At 43.4% G+C, this 23,104-nt stretch overlaps 1 protein-coding gene across 1 annotated transcript; it reads right to left on the bottom strand.

The window, feature by feature from the left end:
• Positions 1-4,309: 4,309 nt before the first annotated feature.
• Positions 4,310-6,793, bottom strand: hes4 (hes family bHLH transcription factor 4). Its single transcript, XM_086107284.1, has 4 exons — positions 6,471-6,793; positions 6,269-6,364; positions 6,067-6,154; positions 4,310-5,313 (listed from the first exon to the last, which is right to left on the bottom strand). Exons 1-4 carry the CDS (start codon positions 6,576-6,578, stop codon positions 4,739-4,741), a joined length of 867 nt encoding a protein of 288 aa, XP_085963410.1. The 5' UTR covers positions 6,579-6,793; the 3' UTR covers positions 4,310-4,738.
• Positions 6,794-23,104: the final 16,311 nt, after the last annotated feature.

Here is a 23,104-nt window from a genome sequence, read left to right as displayed (position 1 = left end):
GTTGTGCCACATCGATAGAGATTTTTTTTTTCCATTATGGTGGAGGTCTGCAGTCTACTGGGTGCCATTTTAGTAATAAATGCTTATACAATACGATCTTGGTTCCTCAATAACAAAAAAAAACATATTTTAACTGGTGTTCAAACTCTGAGGTCATGGCTTCATCATAGTTAAAAGCTGTTTAATTTTCACATTGCCAACTTGGGAGTGCCTTTAGTCAAGCATTTATCGCCGGGACTTCCCGCTGTAGCGATCTAGAACTAAAATAGAATAACAGCTGCCCCGTACTGCATGATAGGCAAGGATGCCCCCTCGATAGATAAATACATAAATCAAACATGCTGAGGCTCTTTCAAAGCCGCCTGGGAGTCTTCAAGATGACCCGTGCCAAGGGGGAACTTTTGACTTTCTTTCCTGGAATCTTCACTCGCTGCAAAAGGCCGCGGGCCCCCGTGCGCCGAAAGTGGAGAAGCTGCTGAAAAGCCAAACTTGACCTCAGACACACGCCTTGTAACCAACTGGCAGGGGAAAGACTGGAGCCCAAGTGGCCCACGGACCGTGTGATACTTGATCAAGGTTGATGCGACAGGCCGCCCGAGGTAACCTCCACGTTCCGCGTTGCCAGGCTAGAAATACAAAGACGGACAGGAAATGTGAAGTGACGAAGATGAAGTTCCCTCGCTGAGTGTTGCCTGCAAACATGTCACACACAAGGAGAGGAATCGAGTTGTGCTTTCCTGAGCTTCAACAGCTTTTTAACATGTCACCCCCACACCCCCCCCAGCCCTCCACACCCCGTCTGTCTGTCTCCTTTTCCATATCCGCCTCTGACCCCCTCTGCTTCTCAAGAAAACAGGTGCAAAGAAGACTATCCAGAACCCCCCCCCCCCCCACACACACACACACACTGACATTCGCACACATTTCCCTCATCACGCCTGCATCCTGCCCTGCCCTTTTCACATCGGAACATGCTGCCAAAGCGCATGACAAATTGATTTCAATTGTCGGCCTGCAGCGTCTTCATATTAAGAAGCATTTCGTTTGATGGGGCAACAAGGGCACCGTTGCTAAATTACTTTTTACAACCAAGTTGAACCATGTTCATTTGGGATGTGATCACGGCGAAGCAAGCACAAATTATCCCACCACAACTCTCGCTTTTTGTCATGCACTGAATGAAGCAAATTTTGCAGATGTGCTGGTTGTTCAGCATGCTCATGCCGCAGTGGGAAAGTTGTAGTTTGGGTTTGAAATGTTGGTGCTGACACCGAGTCCCGGGACTTTTTTTGACACACACGCACACACGGATGTGTATGTCAATGCATACATAGAAATAGACAGAAATTATGCACGTAAAAAAATGGGGCTGCAGCTATGGATAGTTATTAAATGATGAAAAGACCCACCACTCCCGTGGGCTGGTTTAATGTGAAGTGACTCCCACAGAGGGTGCAGGCGCAGGGGTTACCCGAATGAGATTATCAGCGGTAGTGCAGGAAATTTCTCTTGATTTTGTCCTAAAATTATGAGTTATTAATTACAAAGATACCTTTGTTCATCTCCCGAATCTGTGTCAGCAGTAATGAAGGCGGAACAATTAAATGTTCTTCCATTATATGAGAGGAGGTCAGAAGGTAAACTTAAACCAGTGTATCCACCTGTTGGAATTCATGCAATCGAATACCTTGTGGCTTTTTTTTTTTTTTTGCGAGCGCATCAACTTTGTTGTTCAATTAAATAGACCAGGATTTCACACAAAGTTTTAATTAATGAATAAATCGATCAGGGGTCATCATTAATTCAGTCCGTGGGTCGACTTGTACTTTTTTGTGACATTGTTTATTGGTGTGTGGTGATTTTTATTTGCTTATGTAAAATAGGATGACTTGCAAAAAAAAATTTTTTTTTAAACTCGGGAAGCACAAACACTATAGGGCGTGAGAGAGATGCGTGCACTTGTCATTGTAGCAGCACAACTTGCATACGAAAAGCACTCAAGTGCTGGCTGTAAACACCGCCGCGTCTATACAACAATGCCAATTGTAAATTTGGAGGGAGATTTGATGGTGAACACTTGGCGGCAACGTGTTGCGCGCGTTCGGCCCATTGAGTCGCTAATGAGAGTGATAGATTGTGGCTCCTCCGACGACCCCGACCCCCTCAATAGCCACTGCTCCCGTGGGATTTTGACGGCCACATCCCCGAGGGACATGCAACCCTCCCGAGGAATCCTTTTCATCATCGGGCGAGGGGATTTTCCCGCTCGTTTTCATTCATTCCACCCGTGAAACCAAATCTGGACCGGAGTCAAATGATTTCATGAAACGCGAGCCAGACTGTTTAAGTGCTCGCACTAATGTCGATAAAAATAGACTCACTCGACTCGTTTTAACAGTTGACTCCTGGATAAACACTTCTAGCCACCCGAGTTTTTTTTTTTTAATTTTTATTTATTCATTTCCACCGGACCGTGAGGCTCACTTGCGGGCGTCCGCCTCCACACCTCAGTCGAAGCGGCAACGCTCGCGGCCTGCGGGCGGGGGGGATTTAATGGCTGGCTGCGTGCCCGACCACAGGCGGACTCGTTCGTTCGGTTCTCACGACCTCAGCTCCTCAAAGGCATCGCTGAACTATTGACTCAGACGCGCAGGCAGTCAGAAAAACCGCAAAGGCTCCACGCGCTGCCAACTGCTGTTTAAGTTGTGGTTCCTCTCAAAGGAGACCTTCAATGTGTCGTTTAGACACGGTGTCATCTTCAGGGCATTAAAACCGGATGAGGAAAAATTAAGACTCACACGCAGTGACAAACACGATCCAACTGTTAAAAAAAAATACGACATTTAATAACTAATTGACAGAAATTCCACGTTAACGAAATCATGGTTCGCAAAAGCTGGTTTCAAATCAAAATTCTCGCTCACGCATCATACACGGTCATAAAAACGGAGCTGCTGTAACTTGATCCCAAAAGCGGCGGGGGGGGGGGGGGGGGGGGGGTCTTAGTGGCTGCAAGTCACTGGTGGCTGACACACGGCAAGCACCACGCCACCAGCCCACCGTACATAAATATATCCCGGATTTTGGAGCCCACTTTACTGAAGGGAGGGGTTTACGTTCATACTCAGGGAAGATGGGAGTTGACATTAAAATGGGGCGCAGTGTGCAACTCAACTGCTGTGTAAACGAAGGATGGCGAAACAGTTCAATCACTCCAGCATTTTATTTGACATTCTAAAATATGTTTATTATTTATATTTATATTTGTTCCAGAATTGGAGGACATTTTACATCCCATTCATCAAATTTAAAATAATTTACCATGATAAAAGTTTTCTAAAAGAATGGATTTCCTCTCAACTATTTTTTAAAAATATTTTTTATAACGCCTTTTGATTGAATCTCTAACTCTACCTCATGTGTGTACCTTATGATCAGAATAGGACATATTTTTTGGTCTTTATTCATGTACATAAGTAAGTTTGAGCTCTTGGCTTAGCTAGCTAAACAGCTCCTGAGAAAAAGCTAACATTCGTCGGGATTCCCAAACTTGTTACCTGCAAGCCCCTTTGCTGTGCTTACAGTTTGTTGCACTGTTTCACAAATGAACAAGGTTGCACTCCTTTACTCAGACTTTCGAATTATTATTATTGTGGATAAATGTGGCAAAAAAAATCTCAATAGTAAAGTCTTATTTTTCAAGAATTTTGAAGCCCAAATGTGGGTTATTCCAATTCTGGACAGACCGATAAATTATTTTCTCAGCCCCACTGTATATCAGTCAAGACCCCCTTTAGGCCTGGGGGTGAAAAATCCTGGAATCATCCCTGATGTAAATGTCAGATTTGAGCATTTTATGCAGCTGTTTGCCCAAATTCCTTCATTTTCCCTTGTCAAGTTTAGTTTGCAGGCCCATTGGACGGGAGTGGATTTAAACAATTGACAGACAAAAGCACTTTTCCCCGTCTTATGAATCGATTCAGCGAGCTCCCACTGCATATTGAATGAGATCCGCTTTGGAACTTTTAATGATACTGTAGTAGCTTTAAAACAGGAGTGAGACAGAAAGTTAAAACAAAACAAAAAAAATCCACTCCTTTTGTCCCACTTACAGCCAGGTGTGAAGAAATCCCCCCAAGACTGAAACTTTGCCAGTTCAAATTGCACACAAGTCAAAATTCATATAGAAAAAAAAATTATATTGGAATTTTCACTTTTAGACAGGTTTATAAGTCAGTGAGTGTGTAAGCTTCTAGCATGCCGATTAAAGAGATTGACAGCGGTATAAAAATGGACTTCACTCCAATCCTGAGTTTTCCAACATTATTTATTCAAACGCTGGCAGAACACCAGTTTTTTTTCTTTAACAAACAGAAAAACAATATAAAACAGCTTTGGTATAGCAATCAAGAACAACTCTGTACAAAACTAAACCTTTTTATAAAAAGTACTTTATAGCAAAAATCCTATAAATCAACACCTCTGCATGTACAGGTTTTCATCACCAACTTCCAACTGGAACTGGTCATAAATGATAACATTCCATCCAAGGCTTCTGTTCCATAAAACGAAACAAAACGAAGTGCCACGTGAACTTTTTCAGGGTGGCGCAACAGAAAAGTCACAGGTTAGATCCTCGTAACAGCTGCAGGTCTGAACTCAAACGTTTAACAGTGGCAGTCCCACATTTCCATGTTAGCGTTCCCTCGCTGGCTTTCGGTGGCAAGTGAGGCGCTCGCTACCAAGGCCGCCACACGGGCTCGCCACTGTCCGGACCAGGACTCACTCCTCCTGGGCTTCCCGACTGGGATCCGCCGGAGAAGGAAGTCATGCCGTGTACCGGCGAAGCCGCGGTGCCCGCCGAGGGCCCGTTGACCGCCAAGGGCAGCCCGGCGTTTGCATACAGAGGGATCATCGGGGCTGTGGCCGCAGCAAAAGCTGGGTTGTGAATCAAGAAAGCAAACTGTCCATCAGACGCCGGAACGAGCTGGAAGCCACCGAACACCTTGGGGGAAGCCGCCTCGGCCGGGATGACTTTGGAGGCCATGGCGGTGCCGGGGCTGATGGGAAGAGTGGAGGGGAGTTGGACGTGCAGGGGTTGGGCGATGTGAGCTTGCTGGCACGAGGTCTGCTGCGAGTAGTTGATGGCCATCATCTGGCTCATGCAGCCGGACAGGTGAGTGAGCAGCCTCGACCTCACCTCCACGTTCGCCCCCTCCGAAGTGGACAAGAAGCGCGTGACTTCGTTCATGCACTCGTTGAATCCGGCTCTGTACTTGCTCAACACGGTGGCGTCGGGTGAGAGAGCGGCTGCTGGAGAAGAGGGGAGGAGGAACATTGATGTTAGCGATGCCTTCTCAGCGTTCGGTGTTCGCTGACTCATTTTAAATGCCACAGGATCACAATGAACATTTTAACGTGGCACAACTTCTGCGGAGGAAACGATCCGGTTTCATTTAAAAAAGGTTGTAAAATGATTTCCTCTCAATATTGTTTCATAAACGCCAGCGATGTAGAATGACAGTTAGCAACAAAAAGGTTTCTTGGGTAGTGGATTTGATTTTTCTTTCCCTTTCGGTCTTCCATTTCTTTGGTGAACTCGTTTTTTTTTTTTTACCATTGGTGCTATTAATTGTTTTAGTATGTTACCATCCACCATTTAGGTATCTATGTTACTTATTTTTACATCGGCCATAATTTGGAATCATATCCTGCAAGAAACGACATGGAATCTAACTGGAACAATAATGATGAGAAGGGGGGGTTCACAAGATTTCCTTATTCCCACTCCTTTTCAACAATTCTTCTTTATAATAATTGTACGTGAAACATATTCTTTTGAATTACATTATGAAATAAACTATGTAGTTTGTTTATCTCTGTATTTTATTATAAAATTCTATTTCTTGAAATAAATGCTCATTAAAAAAAGCTCTTCCGCTACCATCACATAAAAGGCGAAACATTATTCCATTATGCAGTATGTTTGTGTGAATTTGGTGTGCTGTGACTGATCGCTCATGTAAAAAACGTGGCTCACTAAAAGTAGAAGAAAACTCAACTGACCACTCATCTGGATCCGCTGCAGGTTCCTCAAGTGCTTCACTGTCATCTCCAGGATGTCTGCCTTCTCCAGCTTGGAGTGTCTGGAGCTCTGGGGAGAATGCAGGTCAAGTTTTATTACAGTCCCATGTGGTGGCGATTCTTTGATTTTGTTTCAAAAAACCCACAGAAGATTTCAAGGTGAAAATGCCAAAGGTCGACTTACATCTTTCTTTAGTGCGTCGAGGATGAGTGTCTTAAGCTGACCGAGGCTTTCGTTGATTCTTGCCCTCCGTCTTTTTTCCATGATGGGCTTGGATGACTGCAAAGGAATGAAAATAGAGACATTGTTTAGTCAATTATTGATGTTCGAGAAAGCGCGGCAATATTGTCGATCGTAAGTATAATTTACATTCGGCGTCACTTACCTTTCTGTGCTCGCTGGCATTTTTGGGTTTGTCCGGGGTGTGCGAGCCGTTTGCGGGGGAACCAGCCATCGGGGACCCCGTCTGCTTCTCCATGGTGTCAGCAGGCATCGTTAATCAGTTATGGGAAAAGAGTTAGGTCGATAAATCCTGCAAGAATCAGATGTTGACGAAAGGTCTTCTTGTTTTAACGACGTTCGTCCACCGAACAGCCTTGTTAAAGGAAAAAAAAGGGGGGAGGGAGAAAATGAGTCCTCCCGTCGTCAGTATTGTATCACCGGCAAAACGCGAGTGGCGGCGTCTCGATTCTGCAGCCGACACGCGCCACGGACGAACTTATACCAGCGCGCGTGCTCCCACATCGTGTGAACGCTTCTCTGCATTCTTTCCCACACTCGCCTCAGCCAATGGCAGCACCGTCCCGCCAAGTGGGCGCGAGCCCAGACGCTGATTGGCCAACACCCCCGCGAGCCGTCAGTCACGCGCTGCTCAATCAACCCGCCGGGAAGAACAACAAAGCCGGCCGCGCGGCCGGCTGGGTCGGGTGCTGGTGAAAAGCGGGGGAATGCGCTTGGATGTTTGCTTCCAATTTTAGTCGGTGCTCGTGAAAAAAAAAGACCAAATGTCGACTGTCTCACTAACACAACCTACTAGATACCTTTTTATTCTTGACATGTTTTCACTGTTGTCAACGTCCTGGCGTTAGAACACTGAATATAAGTAAACATGAGCGAGATTTAGGTTTAAATAAACTTCTATTTTTATGGCAGCTTCCGGACGTGCGCCGCCTGCGGGATCATGGCACGCGAGGGACATTTTGCCGGAGCATGCAGTCAGCCAATGGCGCGCGCCTGCTTTATGCAAATAAGACGCTTCGTTCTCCGATTGGCTGCCTAAACGGCTCCGTGTCAATCATTTCGACGCGGGAGCAGCTCAGACCGCCAGGAAAGGGGGGGGGGGGGTGGAGAGGTGGGTCACATCTTTCCGCGTGCCAATAATGTCAGATTAAAATCTGCTCCTTAGACCTCACTAGACTCTACACATATAATCCATCCATCCATCCATCCAATTTCCGAACCGCTTGATCCTCACTAGGGTCGCGGGGGGTGCTGGAGCCTATCCCAGCCGTCTTCGGGCAGTAGGCGGGGGACACCCTGAATCAGTTGCCAGCCAATCGCAGGGCACACAGAGACGAACAACCATCCATGCCCACACTCACACCTAGGGACAATTTAGAGCGTCCAATCAACCTGCCATGCATGTTTTTGGAATGTGGGAGGAAACCGGAGCACCCGGAGAAAACCCACGCAGGCCCGGGGAGAACATGCAAACTCCACACAGGGAGGCCGGAGCTGGAATCGAACCCGGTACCTCTGCACTGTGAAGCCGACGTGCTAACCACTGGTCTACCGGGCCGCCTCTACACATATAATAAATAAAATAATGAATGATGCACCGTTATACAACAGGGTGTGTTAAATGTAACTCTACACACATCCCCTTTTAGTTATACCGTAATGTAGAAATGTACGAGGAATATAATGTGGTGTATTAACCACCATAGTTATTTGTATGTTGTTTGGATATATTGGCTTCCCGTACCTTGCATAGCCATCGACTGCGCATGCGTGATATGTTGTATATGAATGTCAGTCTCTTCCCCACGAGGTTAATGGTGGAACTCGACGGTCAATACATGATAGAAAACGCGTGTGTGCCTCGTCATTCAAGACACAACAGTCACGATGAAAGTAGGTAAAATTTAATGACTATTGCTGCTGTGACATGAATTTTCCTCAAATTTTTAATAAAATCTATCTATCTATCTATCTATCTATCTATCTATCTATCTATCTATCTATCTATCTATCTATCTATCTATCGGACTGTAGGTCTGTCCATAGGATATGAGGAGAATACCTTTACACATGTCCAATGGCCATCCAGGGCTTGATAATGGAAAAGGTCGCCACCTGGCGTTCATTTCGTAAACCTGATCTCGCATCTCAATCAATATGGCACCTTATGTCCTCGACCAGTACTGTACTTACGTCTGAAGATGAGGTGGTCGCTGTTATAAAAAAAGAAAATCAACTGCACGAGGATATACTCCGGTATATGATCAAACGTCAGATCCTATTTTAATACGTTCATTTCAACACATGCGTGTTCGTGCCGTGCGTGTGTGTAAGCACTTGGATGTGTGTGTGCATGCATATATTATTTCATGTTACCCACAAAGAGAAGAAGCATCTGTATTCTATCTAAGCATGAAGCGGGCAGGTATTTTAACATTGAGTATCGTCACTGTTACAGCGACAGCCGATTCCAATCGACCCCTTTCACCCCTTGTAGTAAGTCAAACGACTTGCGTACGATCGCCAACCTGCACAGGTGTCAAACGTAAAGCATGTCACAGAGGCGTTTTGATTTGCATTTTGCATAAAACAATGGAAAAAAAGGATATTGATGTAATGGAGCCATTCATCCATAGGCCATAGAACCGATTTTTTTCTAGCATATGTTACATAATGCTCCGGTTTCCTCCCACATTCCAAAAACATGCGTGGCAGGCTGATTGGATGCTCTAAATTGTCCCTAGGTGTGAGTGTGGGCGTGGATGGTTGTTCGTCTCTGTGTGCCCTGCGATTGGCTGGCAACTGATTCAGGGTGTCCCCCGCCTACTGCCCGGAGACGGCTGGGATAGGCTCCAGCACCCCCCGCGACCCTAGTGAGGATCAAGCGGTTCGGAAAATGGATGGATGGATGGATGTTACATAATATCGAGCATAAAATGGTTATTATCAAAGCACCACAGTACAGGGTTGAGACATGTATTTTTTGTTTGTGTTTTTGTCAAAAGACCGCAGCCGGTGGACAATACGCAGATGGTTGTTCTTACTGTTTCACTCTGTTCCATTCTCACTGACCATACAGAGCGGAAGGTTCAAGCATCTTGCTTACTTCAATTTTATTGGCATAACTCTTTGAGTCTCGTAACATCGGAGAGAACACACGTCACTTCCTGTTTTCCTCACCCAAAGCCGTCTCACTAACAACATCAACTCAATCTAACAATACTATGGTTACACTTACAGCCCAAACATTTAACCACAAATTGAATAAATAATGAAATAAATCACAACATGACGAGTAGCAGAAACGGAAGAATAGATTCCCATGTTAAATCAGAGGATATTCTCCAACAAAAGGAGAATTACGGAGTCTGAGAAGGCGTAGATGTCGGAGTAATCTTATGACAATCTTATGACCGATGACAAATTCTGTGATCCTCTTTTGGTCCGCAGTCTATTGAAAGGGGGTAAATGTAATAAAATTTTGCTAAGCCCCCCTGCAGTGGAGTGTGGAAGCCATTGTTGGGTGGTTTGTGTGCCCCCAAGGCTGAGCTGTGCTGAGGCATGCCGGACACTTGTTTACCCAGGATCCCGAGTCTCAAGGGCCAGCTGTGTGTGCTTTGACTTACTTTGTACGTTTGCTTTATTTGCTTTTGGATCGGCCCCAAATGATGCAGATCTAATTCTACAGAGCTCCGCAAATATTACACAACTGTCCAACCCCACACCGGAGTTAACAGGCTTTGGGGTTGAATAATTTTGTCGAGGTGGAGTCACACCTGTTGAACTCGAACAAGTCGGACCACTCTTACTATTTCAAACCATATCCGCCCCTTCTTCACTTATGCATATCAAAGGGTCCACCGGCGGAGGCAACAAAGACTGGAGGAATTCTCATTCGAGGACAAGCACACTTTTGGAGTGACTCTTGTCATTAAAACATCGTGAAAGCTGATATTCCGACATGGCTTTGCTGAGGAATGTGGAGAATAGAAATTGCGCCGACATTCACGGGAAAAGAGCCAAAAGTACTTACTTTTTGACTCAGTCTTGCAAGCTATAGAGGGGATATCTGGGGAGATGAAAAGCCCCACATAGCGGGGAGAAGCAGTGTTTGCAGATTTAGCAGACTTCAGCGGTCTGTTATCCCGAGCCGCTCTGCGCTCAGCAACTTCTTTTCACTGCCGTCTGCTTAATTTGTTCTTACACAATGAGCCCATGTACCTCTTGGAATCCATGTGCAGAATGCAGAAAGGGAGTCAATTCAACCTGTGTTAGCATGGTGTCATCTGGCCAATCTTTGTACACAGTCCCCAATTAGGAGCTCACTGATGTTTCCAACGACCGATGCAGTTATAATGCTCCTTTTGGTTGTCTGTGAATACTGTGGGAAATTTTATTCGGACCAAGTAGCAAATCAGGTAAAAATATCACCTTGTTGAGTGAACCTAATGAATCAATTCAACCTGCCTCCCACCTCCAGGTATCACTCAACACAAAACATTCCTCACAAAGAAGAACCTGTGACAGGTGACAATGGGTGAAAAAAAAACAAACAGGTATTCCAAATCACAACAAGTTTGTCGAGCACACTCATTTGACACTTCAACAAGAATGGCCGCATACTCGAACACAATGCCTCTCAGTTAGTGGCTCCTTGAGTGGTGTGCACAAAATCACAGTAGTGATAGTGTGAGAAGAAGTGATAGATTGGGTCATTTGGTAACGGGCTGCACAGAAAGAATAAATCATTTACATTACTTCCGTTTTATTTATTTCGGAATCTGAAGGATGTTTTATTTTGATAAATTACCGGATCCTCTATTACATCCATCTACAGCAGTGGTTCTCAATTATTTTCTGTCATGCCCGCCCCAAGGAAGAGGAAAACATCTCGCCCCCCCCACCCCGCATGACTATAAATAGTATCATTTGTCTATAAAATTGTTATCAGTACACCTTTGCATAACACTGTATCCTTATTAACGTATAAGAGAATAAAAAAAGAAATATGGACCAACTTTATGGACCAATTTACAACAAAGAATAGCTTTAGTAACTGGAACAGAAAATATTTAAAGTGCATCTGAAATTCAAAAATAACATTAAATCCTTAATTTAACAATAAATATTTTTTGACCATGTCAAACCATACGATACTGAAAAATAAAATTACATAAAATCAATAACTAATAATGCATTCAAACTAATCACCAACATTATCTCAGAGCACAATATTTTAAAAAAACTTTAACCAGCAAAACAAAAATATATAAAAGAATTTGTGCTGTTTTTTTTTTTAAATCAAAGATGATGTCTGGATTAATGGCTACAATGAGCATGTTTTGCAATGCACAGCTTTTCGAAGGTTTGAAGCAGGACACAGCAACTCTCAGCTCCTGCTTCCTTACTGAAGTAGCAGTCACAAAGCGGCATGATTGTTGGAAATATTTGGAACGTTTTCGCTGAAAAAAAAAAACTCAAGCAGCTTATCAGCGTGATTGGGTGTAATGTCTTTAAGTGACGCCTTAAATTATTTGGCTTCATGCTGTCCGCTACCAAAATTTTTAGACACAGTAAGCACATTGAAGCCAAGATCAGAATCAACATACGCCTCGTCATGTTTCCTCCCTGAGAATGCTCCCTGCTCAAACTCTGCCAATGAGAGCGCCACTGCCCCCTAACGTAGTGGAGGTGCAACTGCACGTCATTTTAGGACAGTAAAAAAATAAAAAAGCATGTTCCCCGAGGTCAAATGCGCCCCCCCCTTGACGGAGCCTCGCGCCCCCCCACCCTAGGACAGCCAGCCAGGAGACAGAAACGGCGCCTACTACTTTCAAGGAAAAGAAGGATACATTTAATAGACAGTAACAGAAGTCCTATTTCAAATCCCGATTTATCTCAACGGGAGATTCCCACGCACCAAGCCCATGCTGAATAATATGCGGCGATGGTGAGTGCTATTTTTCATTCACTTTGTATTTGCGGTGTATCTTATTTTGAAGGCACGTTTAAACGTTACCATATCGACCAGAGATAACCTAGGACACGGCTAGCACATTTAACACCGGAATTACTTGCTTGGGTGATTGAGTACATTTTTTCACCGACGTCCGGCTGGGGCTGCGTCAAAGTGGCATGTAGCCAACTAAAACTACGGTAAATCGGAAACTGGAAATGAATTACTGTCCGTGCATGCCCTGTAAGGTAAAAAGGATCTTAGTTTAAAATCCGTCATGTTATTTGCCTGATTTTGTCAGTAAAATGCCTTGTAAGTGAGCAGAAGCATGTACTGGGCAGTGTGAGGTGTATAAGGGCCGTGTTTGTGGTGAACTGCTATGTGAGGTTCACTTATTTCCTGCCTCTTAAAAGTCTCATTCAAGGTTATTTGTGCCATGAGTTGCTGATCTGTGCCCAGGAGTAAGGAGACACCTGCGTCTGCTGCAGTGGCACTTAAGGAATCAGCAGGCTGGAACACAGCACTGCTTTGAGAAAGCTATTCAAATATATTATTCAAGAGAAAAATGAAGGCAAATAATTGTATTGAAATATAAAATTACGGGCTGAGTAAAACCCGCCAACCCGGTGACAAAAGATGAAGCGAATTATCCCAGGGCAACAGGAGAATTGTTATTGGCGTTGCTGCGACAGGGATTTGTTAATTTGGGCTGTGTGAGTCGACATTGGTGTTAAAACAGCAAGTTTTCTCTCATTTGATGTGAAGCCAAAGTTTCTTCTAAAAGATCGGACTTGAAGAATGTGGGAATGTTTTAGTGAGGAACCACAGATGACTCTCTCAGCTGTTTTTATATGTTCAAAAAGATGGGGAAGGTAAAAAAAAAAGAAACCCTGTGATCAATTATATTTGCCTCACTTTTTAGAAAGGCTTCTTGTCATTTTGCCATCTGCAGACCAGCATGCGCTGTACAATGTGATGTATTCACACAGCCCCTTTGGCTTTCTGAATACCGAGAGAGAGAGCCTTTTCTCTTGCTTCTCGCCCCAATTCAAGTCTTTCTTCTCCCTTTTAAGTAGGCTGTTGATGAGGTTAGCCTAATCAGATTAAGTCAACTCACATTGCTCTCTGCAGTTTGTTTTCCTTCCAAAGGCCTCCTGACATCTCCTATGCTTTCCCTTTTATCCTCCTCTTTGCACGTTTTATCCAAGTCGGCACCCCAAAACCCCCCCCCCCCCAAAAAAAAACCCCTTTCAACACCGGCCCCAATGGACTCCTTTATAAACCGCAGATCCCCAATGATATAGGTTATTTAGAATGGGTCACTAGACTGCAATACATGAGGGAAAAGCCTTTAAAGTTGTGCGCTGACGCATTTGGACATTTCCACTCGTTGTCTGCGTGAATGCCGAAAGATTAGGTAAACACAAGGCGCTGGAACTCCCCAAAATCAAATTCTGCAAATTAGTGGAACCACTAACTCGATTCTCAGATAGACGTCGGAGATTTGTTTAGTCAAGTACAAGGTTAATGCAATCTGTATCGTTTGTTTGGGAGCCAGGGCAATTTGTTAAGTTGTTTTTAATTGCTGTCTTGCGTTAGGATGTGCACTCACGTGCATTTAAACATGAGACACCCATTCAAATTTTATCCCTACCCACTGATCAGACTAGTCTTTGGTCTCAGATAGCTATGACTATTACATTTTGGGATTGTATTATTTACATATTATCGATCGATATATTTTTACCAATGGATGTGTTTTACATGCGTAGAGGATATGATGAAAAAAAAGTCAGACAGACTGTTTCTGCTTTGGCTACGTCCACACTATGCGCATCAATTAACTTATTCACTCCCAAAGACGTTTTTAAACGTCTTTTCAGACTTGGTCCAGAATTTGTTTGTAGTCTTTCAAAAAAAAGAAAGAAACTTTTTGTCATATATGTTCAAACAATCTTTTGAGAAATCTCTGGCCCCATCTTATGCCTCAAATGTAATTTTTGATTGTTATTTCTAAACTTATCACGGTGCAACAAAACTGGCCGACAAAGACTGTCAAGACAGAAGGTGTGACTAAATAATGCGGCAATCGTTTTTCTGTGCATGTCATGTGGATGCGGTCCCACCTACTTCAGTCCACAGAGTGCTGATAACGTTCTTGGATAAATTATTGATGAGAGAGAAAAGTTAAAAAGAAGGAATTGGACAGACCCATGGGACAGATAAAAGCTACGTATGTGTGGGAAAAAACTCGATTCTACGTATGTGTGGGAAAAAAATCCCGCCAAAATAGTCATTCTCACCTGGTCGTCAACTTCTGTTTTTCCATCCCCTTTTTGCCATTTGTTATTTTCGAGTTCCGGTAACTATTTTATTTTATTAATGCTCCAATCGCATACAAGACGACATTTAAATTAAAATAAGTTGCAAATTACAAGAAAAATAAATGTGTGATTTTACTCTTCATGCCACAAGTGTTAAAATGTAATCCAATACCACAAAAAAAACACTGAAACAGTACAGTACAGTAGTGTTCATTTTCTGTGTGTGTGTGTGTGTGTGAGTGAATTCAAAAAAGTAATGTGAGGTTTGATGAAATTCATGAACTCATTCACTCCCAAAGACGTTTTTAAACGTCTTTTCAGACTTGGTCTAGATTTGGCTGGTACTGAATGAGTTAATTCATTTTCCGAACCGCTTTATCCTCATTGGGTCGCGGGGGTTGCTGGAGCCTATCCCAGCTGTCTTCGGGCAGTCGGTGGGGGACACTCTGAATCGGTTGCCAGCCAATCGCAGGGCACACAGAGACGAACAACATTCCACGCCCACACTCACACCGAGTGACAATTCAGAGGTTTGATGAAATTAATTAATGTAATTAATATGTACAGGTATTTGGTGCAGAATGACACACACACACACACACACACACACACACACACACACACACACACACACACACACACACACACACACACACACAACGTCTCTCCCTCTGTAACTGTAAAGTCTGTGAAGTTGTTGTCATAAGCAGTGTGCCCTAACTTGATGCCCCCTCTAAGAATAGTCAAACAAAGACAATTAGCACAATGAGTAAAGAGGAGGCCTTTTCAGATGACTTAAGAGCCCGAAGTCCCCACTGCCCCCCTCACAACTGCCTAAATGGGGCCTGCAAGGACCAATTGGAGCTAATGGACACAAGACACTGTCCACATAATTACATGACAGCATTTCAGCAGCCCTTTGAGCTCCACACTTGCAGCTTAGGCACACCGCCTCGCTTCATTCATTCATATTATAGCTGCACAGCGCAATGTGCTGTGACAGATATAGCCCTCTTGGCCACTTTCTCGAACAAGGTTGCACTCAACGGGACGGGCAACCCTGTTGCCCCCACCCCATCCTCAGACCTTTGCTTACAAGCGCATGGATTTAAAACAGAGGGTGGGCACTGCCGAGACAAAGGATCAAACGTGGAGGTCTAAAAAAAAAAAAAAAGAGTGTGAGTGTGTGTGTTTTTTTTGTTGTTGTTTATTTTAAGTATGCTCATGAGAAAATATTTCAGAACTGTTTCCACTGTTAATGTGATCCATAAACTGAACAATTCAATTGATTGTTTTTTTAAACTTTTTTTTTATATTGAAACGCCTAAAAATAAATACATTTAGTCGTGCATACCATCTTACAACTGACTGTGTGCGTTGACAGGATCTCTCTGCCAACATCTCCATGAACCTTATTTCTGTCCGTCAGGATGCCTAAAAGGGTGAGCAGTTTAACTTTACTCTTAATTTGACTTTGTGTTTGCGCATGACAGTTATCTTCTCTGCATACTTGTGTTCACAATGTAAAAATGTTTCCTAAATATTTGTTTTGATTTGTCAATCAAGGGCATGTCATCAAATGACCGTAACTAGTTCTACTAATCTGAGCAAATTCAAGATCACCTTTGTGTCATCCATTCCAGCCAAATCAAAAAAGAAAAAGTTTATTTTATTATTAGTTTTTAAATTTTAACCATCAATTGCATGTAATCGCAAAGAACAGGTGGAAGAGAAACATTCGTCTCTGCATTTACCATCCTCATTTATTTATGATTTATTGTAGACCCTCCCCCCGCCCAAAAAAACCCCAAAACATTCACAGGTTATATTATTCACATTGACAATGACGATTAGTTTTGTCACAACGACAAAAATTGTTCACAAAAGAAGTATTGACCCGAACTCTAAGTGGAAAATCCTGTAATAACTCCCAATTGCAAAAAGCACAAAGAAAGTCATTTCCCACCCTGATGGCCTTCTTAAATAAGACCATTGTTGGTTATATGCAGGGTGTTTTTTTTTTTTTTGGGGGGGTGGAAGAAATGCTTTGCCTTTCTTTTTTTTTTTGGACAATAAAAGACACTCTTTGTTGTTGAGCTGAAAAATCAATGCAAATTAATCCTTTATTCATTTTCCTGAATAATTCAAAGCTTTGCACTTTTGTTTGCGCCGACTAAACAAAATCATAAGAAAAGTGGAAGCCATGAACATTCTTTGGCCAGTGGAGAAGAGAGATGACCTCACTCGCGGGTGACAAAAAGGCCTTAATGGCAACGCCTTGAACCCATGATGCAGGGCAATCCATTCCGAGTGACCAGCACTGCAGGAGACTCAACACATGCAAAAAAAAAAAAAAAATCAGCGCCAGCAAGCTTTAAAAGACCAAAAAGCTTAAAACACTTCATCTTTTGTATGAAGTGGCAGATTTTTTTTTTCTGAAATGATCATTCATTTTGTTCAATAGTTTTAACTTGATTGTTTTTATTCTAGTGCGCCATGACAACACTGGAGAACAATTTGATTTGGAAGTAACTTCCCGAACACTTTTCTTTATTTTACAAATTCTTCACTAGTCCAAAGCCCATATGTGAACAAACATGAGCAGGACATTTCTACATCTAAAGCTGACATGGATGCAAACATGCATTTTACCTCAATTTGAGATTGTGGAGCAGCAAAGACAATGGTTGAAAAAAGTTTCTCATCCCGGCAAACACCATCTAATCATCATAGTTCCTCCCTTTACCCCAAAACAGGCCACCCTTCCTTGACCCTCTGATGTGGAGATTGATTGCATTCCCCTCCCTTTGACTCGTATTTTGGGCCAAACATTACAGAGGAGAACATTTGTGTCTGTGTATCAATCACTTCAAAAGCCCAGGAAACAAAAGCCGACGCTGGCAGCATCGGACAAACAATCACGTTAGTCATCGGCGTTCTCTTTCACGTGGATCTATTTCCTTTGGAATATGTGGCACTGTAAAAATGGAGCGAGACGAGGGGCCCGACCGCCTGGCACATTCAACAAGCAAGGAAACAAGTGGGTTACTATAAGCTTACTTCCAATCACGACAACAGAAAGGACAGAAAACCGACTTGTGTCCTATAATGTGCCATGTGGCGACCTTTTTTGAATCACACTTGCTCTTCCCACACTTGTTCAAGGTCTAAAAAGTGCATGTGTCCCAATGACCCTTCCCCGCTCTTGTCCCATCCACAGCCCCCCTGCCTGGCACTGACCCAGTCTTAGACCCCTGACACCTCCTCTGAGGCCCCCTCCGAGCCTGGGAAGAAGTCGCCCATGCCAGAGCGATGATTGGAGCTCATTAGTCGTGCCCACCTGGAGGTTGGCTGGGGCCTGACAGGGGTTTGCTGGTGCCCTGGGCCTTGATCTGTTCAGGGGTATGCTGAAACTGTATCAAACTAGAGGGTACCATATCCAATCGGATGCAATTGAAAGTGATCAAGTTCTGCTTGAGTCTGAAGGCTCTATCTTCATGACCGGCGTGAATCCCGGGTGTGTCGTGGATGGCGGAGGCAGTTTAGACCTGTTGTTGGTAATTTTGCAGACAAGCGCAGGACAGCTCTACAGAGGGAGCGCTGCGGCACTGTGGGAGTGGTCACAGCTGATTTCACTCAGGCCAATCAGAGCAATTCCTTTTATTTCCTGTTGCACTCATCGCATACGAAAGTCTTGGCGGAATCACATCTGTGCCATGACATGGGCAATTGAGGTGCCGCCAGCCTCAGAGGAGGGGATGATACAAGACATGAGTCAGAGTGTGCCTCTGTGAGAGTCTCAGTAGCCAGCTGAAGCTTGTGACTAGCTACTAGCTGGTGCATTGTCGGTAGCAACGAGCTTGCCTCGACCTACCCGTGCTTCAGTGACGCGAGCGTGTTGCTTCACTCGCGTATTCATCCAGCCCAGTAAAGCCTTTTTGGGACAGTCTCCACTGATTGAAAAAAAAACCCCTTTCATTCTCAGTTTTATTTATGGTGTTTTGAAGAGGCAAGTTTTGTCACGCAAACTGTGATATGAAACCCCTCATTTTGAACCTTGCTGTCACGCCGCAAAATTGCTGTGAGGTCCAACTTCAAAATGGAAGCTGAACAAGGCATTGACGTCCATGTATTATTTGCCATGTTGATGAATTAAAGAGAGGAAACGCGAGCTAAAGGCAAAAACTGCAGTTTTCTTGTGGCTAACAGAGACACTGGTTAGGTCACGATGAGTGGTTAACTTCCGTGACATTAGCTTAATTCTCCATGCTCATTCTTTAAGAAGGGTATAAAAGTGACCTGCTGACTCAGCACATTCCACCTGCATCCCACAGTTCAAAGAGGATCTCCCATCGCACCTCACTGCTTCACAGCTAACCAGCCACCACGTGCCCTGAGGCAACGCTCAACCCTGCCTCCCCCGGAGTCTGTGTGCACACCGCGGGTGACCCGGTGCTCCATCACTAACATCCCAGCCATTTTGCAATACATGAAACTTTTAGGCCTTACCTGCCAGCAAAGTGCCTCAGGTGATGTTTGAAAGGACTTCAATTGATCTCCCCCCCCCACGAGCGGGAGACAACATATGGCCGCCTCAGATGAATCCCCCTACTGTTCCGCGAGGCTCCCAGAAGCCTCCAGGGTGATTGCAACGCTACGCTACATTACTAGATTAAGTCTAATAATCCACCAGTAACGAGACTTTAAACCCAGAGCAGTAAAACATTCGACCCTGGGGTCCTACAGGCCACAATACATGCCGTTATTCTTTTTACACTTTATTTTTTATGACCCCCAAAGTAAGAGTTAAAGTCTCCAATCAACTTTCTCCTCATCTCAAAGCATAAAGAGGCAGTAAAGGAGATAGCAATGGATTGACTATCGCAGCAACTACAGCATTAACTAATCAGTTCAGAATATGCAATCCAAGTGTATACTCTATCGTCACATTTGGTACATCTGGACAATCCAATACATTTAGAATCGGAAACACAATCATCTTTATTGGCCAAGTGTGAAAAAAAAGACTTGCGGAATTTGTCTCCGGTCGTATGATGACTGCCTTTACCAAAGTAAAAATACTTTATTGATCATACAGCCATTAAATTGTATTTGTTTTAGCTCACTTTAGGAAGGTCATATGCGATATCGTAGTTTGCCGTGGTGTGGAATAGGAATGTGCGAAGTGGTTTCTGCCGCTCGAACGTGAATGATAAATGGATGAATAATGGAACCAAAATATTAGAAATGCCTTTCATCATGATGGAACAACACTTTTGGGTTTCAACTCACGTGCATATTCCATTGGCTGCTACATCAGTGACGTTACGTCACTGTTCACCAGACTTGCAGCAAATCCAGCGGCTGTCAACAACTCACGAAACGAGTTGTTGAACCCAATGCCCTCGGCAACAGTTTATTTGGTTTCGACCATGTTGATCGGGTATGCAGCAGGCCTACACACCTCACATACAACAGAGCTCGCCATAAAGTAAGATACACCATATACAGTGGTACCTCTACTTACGAACGTCTCTTCATACGAAATTTTCAAGTTGTAGAAAAATATTGCCTCTTGTTACGAAAGAAATTTCAACATACGAAAGGTAAAAATACAGTTTGGTCTGCTAGTCGCAGCTCCGAGTTTCCGGGACGCAACATACTAATAGCTGCTTTGTCATTGGCTATTATTTGGCATCTTACTGGCATCCCATTGGCTAAGAGGGACCTCTTCCGAATGTGTCTTTGCGTGTAAATAGATAAATAGATATGTGTCTCTGCATCGTCCTCGTCATTTGCTCCTCGAGCCATGAGACCTTCGGATAGTTTTACGTAAATGTGAATCACCCAGTAAAAGTGTTCACTAATCCGGCAATCGCTCACTCTGCTGATGCCTATGCCTTGGAAATTTTCAAAGGATTGTCAAGCGCTGACAAAAGCTAATGGCCATGGTTCAAAAACCACTTCTGAGAGAGAACATGGACAAAATAGGGCAAAAAACAATGGTGGCGCAGTGAAAAGTTAAGTGACCATCATTTTTATTCTTTACTCTCTTCTTTGTTTTTTACATTATGCACATCTCTCATTTATTGTGCAATAATCTAATCGCAACATGTTCTCGTTACATATTTTGATGCATTTTTTATGCTTTAGCAAACATCAATGTCTGAATTTTGTGGATCTTGGAATGGATTAGGGCATTTACGTGGAAAACGCGTGTCTACTTTTCTCGTTAAAAAAATGATTCCAGAACCAATTAACTTCGTAAGTAGCGGTACCACTGTACTGCAATTTTTTCTCTTCTAGTTCTTTATTTACTATAGTTTTCCAATTTTGGGGGAACCCGCCATCGCTGTCATGTTGTTATTTCACTGAAAGACAATCTCACAAATGTCAGTCTGTTCCGTTTTTCAGATGTTCACTCAAAACAATGGCATTCCTTTGCGCAGACAAGCCCGTCGGGCAAAGGGACCACAGCAAGGTGTCTTGTTGTTTGATGCCGTCTCTTGCGACCTTATGGCAGACAGCCGGCTGGAAATGTCAGGAATGCTAGACCGCTGCTCGATAGGAGATCATGTTCCACTTATTGGCTACTGGTGGGCAGAGTTACGGGGACAATGTCCTAGATGAGTTCCCACACAATAGGAACAAGACATTTATGACTCTTCTGGCCTTGGAAAAAAAAAATTGAGAGGGTTCACGCTGAGGATGCTCATGGACCTCATAGCCCCGGCGGCATGCTGGGAGAGAGATGACGCTCCGGGCTCTTATAATTTCGGGCAATGACTGAAAGGTAAAAGAAAAGGTCTCCCCTACGTCCAAGCATGTGTCCCATTTCGGGTGATTTAAATGGGCCGTTATTACCTTTCCCAGCCATTGTCCCTCGACTGACTTTCCAATCTCGTGATGTTTTTAATTATGAGCAGAACCAGCACTCATTAGACGGGAGCCGTTGTAAGTGCAGCATGTTATTTCAATGGCATGTTAAACATTTGCAGCCATAGCCTAGGCAACCGATATTACAAATTCACACTTTGTGCTTGTTGGACAAAATGAATTATTCTAAATTTCCTTTATAATAAATTATATGTATTGTGAAAAATAACCCACTAGAATATGTGAGTGCACACAGTATCGGAGCACAATGACATTTTGTTTGCTTTGTTCATACAAAAGGAAACAATGGTAGTAACTCATCCTATTCCTATATATTGTTGATAACAGTTCCAAAAACGGTTTGCTTCTGATTTTATCTAATTTTATAAACTCATTCATGTGCAGTAAAAAAATGCTACATGTAAAATAATCTCTCTCTATTTTTATATATTTTTGGCAGCTTTTCAGTCCTCATATGTAAAGTTAGGGCAACATGTATGTCTTTATTCCTACTTGGAACTATTATTATTTTTTTTTAGCTAAAATGAATCTGTCTTTGTTGAGCAGCTATTTTTTAGCAGAAAAGAATGCTAACCTTGTGTGGTGTGGAGACAGCGCGAAAGGTTACCAGGATCCTTGTGAGTTGTGCAAAAGATTCGGCCTAGTTAATTTGGTCTCATAAAATCATGAATATGAATAAGTTAAAAAATTGAATTGATGGCATTGCGTAGTCATTAAATATCAAAATATTTATATAGTCATCTTTATATATTATATTTCTATATATTAGTAATTATACACATCCTCCGTCTTAAGCAAAACGCAAATGTCCAGTGTTTGGTGGCACTCAGTGTCCCACACATCATTACATGAATGACTCAAAGGTTTTCTGCATCAAGTGGGTTTCATGGGTGGGTATGCCATTCCCACACTGCGGATCACGACATAAGAACTGTCAGCCTAGAGTGCCACCTACTGGTGGAACAAGGGAATTCATCAGCATTGAACATTTTGTTCACCACGAGATAATTCCACTTTTGTATTTTTGTTTGGCTCTGGAAAAGCCTGCACCAATTACTGACACAAGCAGAATGCCGTATCCCAATTCGACCCACCTTCTTCCACTTTGAGGTTCACTTTCACCCACACGAAGGGGAAAATAGAGTCCTTTGACGAGCGGGCCTCATTCTGTTGTCCATGAGTGAAGTTTAGGCACATCTGTTTCTCCACCTAACCCCTGGAAGAGAGTGGGGTCAGTCCCACAGCTCAAAGTTCACCACCTGTCTCTTTGTGAGCTAGAACCAACATGAACCCCCCCATCTAAGGCGGCGGTCAGCAGGAAACGGTTTGTTTTGAGCGCCCCCGACTCGTGAATTGAGCCTGAGAGGAGAAGAACAAATAGTTGTTCTGTGTTTTGTGAATCATCAATAGCGCAGACATGCCCAAGTGTGCACTTTAAGACTTTGCAGGTGCGCCTGCAAGAAGAGGGATGCAAAAACGTCCCGACGGAGCATCGCAGCAGATAGCTCATACTACTTTACTATTACTGACTAAAATAACAAGAGCGACTGATTTTCTATTGGCTCTTGCTATAAAATGATGAATACGCCAAAGTTGTGAGAT

The sequence above is a fragment of the Hippocampus guttulatus genome, chromosome 1 (genome assembly GCF_054856545.1).
Source record: "Hippocampus guttulatus isolate MCC_2025c chromosome 1, RoL_Hgut_1.0, whole genome shotgun sequence".
Taxonomy (NCBI): Eukaryota; Metazoa; Chordata; class Actinopteri; order Syngnathiformes; family Syngnathidae; genus Hippocampus; species Hippocampus guttulatus.
Note: the sequence above shows the minus strand (reverse complement) of the source record. Positions and strands in the feature narration are given on the sequence as shown.